This window comes from Coregonus clupeaformis, chromosome 17 (assembly GCF_020615455.1).
Source record: "Coregonus clupeaformis isolate EN_2021a chromosome 17, ASM2061545v1, whole genome shotgun sequence".
Lineage (NCBI taxonomy): Eukaryota > Metazoa > Chordata > Actinopteri > Salmoniformes > Salmonidae > Coregonus > Coregonus clupeaformis.
Genome location: NC_059208.1, coordinates 62,780,318 through 62,786,205, shown reverse-complemented (window position 1 = coordinate 62,786,205; position 5,888 = coordinate 62,780,318). Strand labels below are relative to the sequence as shown.

Here is a 5,888-nt window from a genome sequence, read left to right as displayed (position 1 = left end):
AACACCAGATAACACTAACATACTGTACACAACAACACAACACCACAACACCAGATAATATATATTTTGATTTGTTTAACCCTTTTCTGGTTACTACATGATTCCATATGTGTTATTTCATAGTTTTGATGTCTTCACTATTATTCTACAATCAAAAAAATTGTTAACATAAAGAAAAACCCTTGAATGAGTAGGTGTGTCCAAACTTTTGACTGGTTGTGTATTCAGCAGATGTTATTGTGGGTGCAGCGAAATGCTTGTGAATACAACTAAATGAAACTAAAAAAAATAGCCGACTGTAACCTGTATTTCCTGTCTGGTCTCGTCTATAGTGTAATCTCTATATCTAATACTACTCCATCTCTACCTCTGGATAGTTACAACATGACTCAAATGGAACTTAACTCCTCTCAATGAATACAACTGAATGAAACCATTTGAACTATTCAACTGGGCACCCATATTTCCTGCCTGGTCTCTTTAAAGATGTTTTTGTGATGAAGATGTATGATGTTATCTCCAATCCTCCATCTTCTCTCCTCCCTGCAGGCGAGTCTGATCTTCAAGGCGGGCTTCGACGCCGGCTTCCTCTACATCCTCTACTACATCTACGACGGTTATGACATGCCACGTCTCTCCAAGTGCTCCCTGGAGCCCTGCCCCAACACCGTCGACTGCTACATCTCCCGTCCCACCGAGAAGAAGATTTTCACCATCTTCATGGTGGTCTCCTCAGCCATCTGCATCCTCATGTGTATCTGTGAGATGCTCTACCTCATCTGCAAGAGGTTCCAGAAGCTCATCGTGAAGAAGGAGGCAGAGAGTCATGAGATGACGGCCCTGACGGCACCAAGGTCGAGATCCAAGTCTACGAGGTCTAAGGTGTCTGTCAGGGAGGACCCCACCAACACAGCTTCCATTCAGAACCTCTGTAATGTCAAGATGGAGGAGGTGCCACCAGAGAAAAAGAAATAATAGGAGGTCATGTGATGAGTTGAAGCTGGAATGGTTGGGTGAATTGGGAGTGGGAGAAGAGTTTGGCCATCTAAGGTCAGGAGATAGCGTATGTCGTAGGGTGGACTTTAGATTTCCTACTTAACTGAATTTTCACTGACCTACGCATGCTTTCGCCAATGATTGACATACATTGATTGCTGATTGACATTCATTGATTGCTGATTGCCCTTAATTGATTGCATGTGTGTGCTGTGACTTGGTGATTTGCTGTGCTTAACTGTATTAACTTTTTTAACATTTACATTTTTAGTCATTTAGCAGATGCTCTTATCCAGAGCGACTTACAGTTCAGTGAGTGCATACATTATTTATTTTTTCATACTGGCCCCCCCGTGGGAAGCGAACCCACAACCCTGGTGTTGCAAACGCCATGCTCTACCAACTGAGCTACATCCCTTTAACCACCCTCATCCTGTGATTGGAGCATCTCTTAAACTATTGTCTCTCTTTCATTGCAGTTCACCCCCTCTGCCTCCTTTATAACCTGCATCTGTGTTTGGGGATTGAACACCTCTGTTAGAGCAGTGCGGGGAGCAGGGGTACAAGATGCAAGTTGTCGGTCCAAACTACAAATGTCTGAGCTGCAGAGCTCTGGTTGGAGCTAGCTCCTAGTGGGGTCCGTCCTAAACATAGGTCACCCTGTTTTCAGGGTTGTCGGCTATCGTTTGTTTCTTGTAGGCCTAGCGCCAATCCCCGTGTTTCTTGTAGGCCTAGCGCCAATCCCCGTGTTTCTTGTAGGCCTAGCGCCAATCCCCGTGTTTCTTGTAGGCCTAGCGCCAATCCCCGTGTTTCTTGTAGGCCTAGCGCCAATCCCCGTGTTTCTTGTGTAGGCCTAGCGCCAATCCCCGTGTTTCTTGTAGGCCTAGCGCCAATCCCCGTGTTTCTTGTAGGCCTAGCGCCAATCCCCCGTGTTTCTTGTAGGCCTAGCGCCAATCCCCGTGTTTCTTGTAGGCCTAGCGCCAATCCCCGTATTTCTTGTAGGCCTAGCGTCAATCCCCGTGTTTCTTGTAGGCCTAGCGCCAATCCCCGTGTTTCTTGTAGGCCTAGCGCCAATCCCCGTGTTTCTTGTAGGCCTAGCGCCAATCCCCGTGTTTTCTTGTAGGCCTAGCGCCAATCCCCGTGTTTTCTTGTAGGCCTAGCGCCAATCCCCGTGTTTTCTTGTAGGCCTAGCGCCAATCCCCGTGTTTCTTGTAGGCCTAGCGCCAATCCCCGTGTTTCTTGTAGGCCTAGCGCCAATCCCCGTGTTTCTTGTAGGCCTAGCGCCAATCCCCGTGTTTCTTGTAGGCCTAGCGCCAATCCCCGTGTTTCTTGTAGGCCTAGCGCCCAATCCCCCGTGTTTCTTGTAGGCCTAGCGCCAATCCCCGTGTTTCTTGTAGGCCTAGCGCCAATCCCCGTGTTTCTTGTAGGCCTAGCGCCAATCCCCGTGTTTCTTGTAGGCCTAGCGCCAATCCCCCGTGTTTCTTGTAGGCCTAGCGCCAATCCCGTGTTTCTTGTAGGCCTAGCGCCAATCCCCGTGTTTCTTGTAGGCCTAGCGCCAATCCCCGTGTTTCTTGTAGGCCTAGCGCCAATCCCCGTGTTTCTTGTAGGCCTAGCGCCAATCCCCGTGTTTCTTGTAGGCCTAGCGCCAATCCCGTGTTTCTTGTAGGCCTAGCGCCAATCCCCGTGTTTCTTGTAGGCCTAGCGCCCAATCCCCGTGTTTCTTGTAGGCCTAGCGCCAATCCCCGTGTTTCTTGTAGGCCTAGCGCCAATCCCTGTGTTTCTTGTAGGCCTAGCGCCAATCCCCGTGTTTCTTGTAGGCCTAGCGCCAATCCCCGTGTTTCTTGTAGGCCTAGCGCTAATCCCCATGTTTCTTGTAGGCCTAGCGCCAATCCCCGTGTTTCTTGTAGGCCTAGCGCCAATCCCCGTGTTTCTTGTAGGCCTAGCGCCAATCCCCATGTTTCTTGTAGGCCTAGCGCCAATCCCAGTGTTTCTTGTAGGCCTAGCGCCAATCCCCGTGTTTCTTGTAGGCCTAGCGCCAATCCCCGTGTTTCTTGTAGGCCTAGCGCCAATCCCCGTGTTTCTTGTAGGCCTAGCGCCAATCCCCGTGTTTCTTGTAGGCCTAGCGCCAATCCCCGTGCTCCCCATACTCACTGTGATGCTTTGCCAGGTAGAATTGTTATGATGATGATGAAATTATGTACAATGCAAATGATTGCTTTTAAAGTGTTGTCTGGTCCACTGCATTGCTCATTACCCAACTCAAAGGTGGCCTGTCATGAACCTGTGTCTGGTCCACTGCATTGCTCATTACCCAACTCAAAGGTGGCTTGTCATGAACCTGTATCTGGTCCTGGTTTAGGTGTTCCTCCTCATTAAACAGGAACTGATGTAGTCTGGTAGTTGAGCCATTTTAGTCTCATAACAACCATTGAAATAATGGTTAAGATCTGGAGGTTTTTATCCTATCTATACTTTGTATATATACACACCAAAGTTATCATTGTTGTTCATTTTCTAATGCAACACTGAGTTAACTGCCTTTGCAGATAACTAGTCTGGTGTATCATCTTAGCAAGGCCCATTACCCCAGAGGTGCTCTCTAATGGGACGTCACTGCCATGTACATATCTGTTTTAACTAGTTACTGACTTGTGATTTTATACATGATTGATAATGCATAAACATTATAAATCATGTTTTACACACTACACGGCGCTCACTGGGTACTTCCCAAATGGCATCTTAGCGTCTATATAGTAGGGCTGGGAACTGCCAGTGACCTCACGATACGATACAATTACGATACTTTGGTGCCGATATGATATGTATTGCGATTCTTACGATTCTATATGTATTGCAATTCGATACTGTGATTTTATTGTGATTGGCTGTTCCAAACATATTGCTCCCCATATGTCTGCTGGAGAGGGGTAAGAGAGAGCCGTGAGAGTCATGGAAATAAAAGTGATGAAAACTAATTGGCTCCCAATAAAAAAGAAGATGGAAAACAAGCTATGAAGGAAAACTACTGGAGTTCTGGTCCAGGTACAGCCAAACTAGTGCAAAAAAGAATATCCCGATATGTAACTGTATCGATTTTTCCACCTTCACTGCTATTTAATGCACTACTTTTGACCAGAGTCCTATGGAGGGATATGGTGCCATTTGACCAGAGTCCTATGGAGGGATATGGTGCCATTTGACCAGAGTCCTATGGAGGGATATGGTGCCATTTGACCAGAGTCCTATGGAGGGATATGGTGCCATTTGACCAGAGTCCTATGGAGGGATATGGTGCCATTTGACCAGAGTCCTATGGAGGGATATGGTGCCATTTGACCAGAGTCCTATGGAGGGATATGGTGCCATTTGACCAGAGTCCTATGGAGGGATATGGTGCCATTTGACCAGAGTCCTATGGAGGGATATGGTGCCATTTGACCAGAGTCCTATGGAGGGATATGGTGCCATTTGACCAGAGTCCTATGGAGGGATATGGTGCCATTTGGGAAGCACTATTTGTGTTCATACTTGTTGATCAAAGAATACCCATCAGTTCATGGAAGTCATTTCAGGAAATATTGGTCTTATGCAACAATGCAAAACTCACATTAAAATGTTTATTCTGAATAGAACTTTAGATTTATTTTCCATCTGCACTTCCCAAGGACAACAAATCCCCAAGAGAACAACACTGACCATCAAACCAATGGATCTATCTGTTAAATGACCCTGAGATAATAATCACATGTAGTTCTTCCAATCAGACTACTTTATAGGCCTATCGACTGTACTTTTTATTGTGTTTTATTTTCTATTTATTATTTTATTTAAAACGTTTTTTTGAAGTCTAAAAAAAGTTTAAGTCTGTCTTTTATTTGGTGTATATCAGAGGTCATGCTCAGAGAGAGAGAGAGAGAGATTTGCACATTGTTACAACACTGTATATATACATAATATGACATTTGAAATGTCTTTATTCTTTTGAAACTTCTGAGTGTAATGTTTACTGTTTATTGTTTATTTCACTTTTGTTTACTATCTACTTCACTTGCTTTGGCAATGTTAACACACGTTTCCCATGCCAATAAAGCCCTTAAATTGAATTGAAATTGAATAGAGAGAGAGAGAGAGAGAGAGAGAGAGGGCGAAAGAAAGAAAGAAAGAAAGAAAGAAAGAAAGAAAGAAAGAAAGAAAGAAAGAAAGAAAGAAAGAAAGAAAGAAAGAAAGAAAGAAAGAAAGAAAGAAAGAAAGAAAGAAAGAATGAGACAAGCACACACAGGCTAACATGTCATTTACATGACTGGAGATTTTAGCGGAATCTTTTTTAATACCGCACAAATGATCAAAATGACGGGCTACTTTGACACTGGCAAACTGACAATCTGAGATCAATAAAAACCACCTTGTCTTGAATCCATCAATAGCCTAGGTCTGTGGAGACACACATATTGTACCATATGAGGAGGAAATTATAGTCCTAAAAAAGCTTTCCAATTTCACTGCCTCACCCAATGATGCTAGCTCACGCACCAGAGATGGCCTATGTGCTCATGCCTAAAGCCTATCTCTCTCTTGCCCATACACATACATATCTTTTAAGTAAAATAAAAACACAGAATTCTACTCATCACTCCACGTGCTTAATTATGTCACTTTTGTCGGCCAGAGCCGGGTACCTGGCTCACGGCCTGTAGGCAGCCCGTTTCCAAAACGAATTCAATCAGTTTTCACCCACACCAAACACCTCGCACCGGTGTATCCCGGTCCAGATAAACGAACCCCCCCTCATTAGTTCTACCGTCATCGTTTTGTTCCACTCTCTCGACCAATCAGACGCGTTTTACGTAGGTGTGGTTTTGACTGACAAGCTAAATGTGCCAATCCGTTTA

At 45.0% G+C, this 5,888-nt stretch overlaps 1 protein-coding gene across 1 annotated transcript in view; it reads left to right on the top strand.

The window, feature by feature from the left end:
* Positions 1 to 1,306, top strand: part of LOC121585689 (gap junction beta-4 protein-like) — a 1,781-nt gene extending 475 nt beyond the window's left edge. The window contains exon 2 of the mRNA XM_041902014.1: positions 550 to 1,306. Coding sequence (XP_041757948.1) covers positions 550 to 975 — 426 coding nt within the window. The 3' untranslated portion in view covers positions 976 to 1,306. The remainder of the gene's footprint in view (positions 1 to 549) is intronic.
* The last annotated feature ends 4,582 nt before the right edge of the window (positions 1,307 to 5,888 follow it).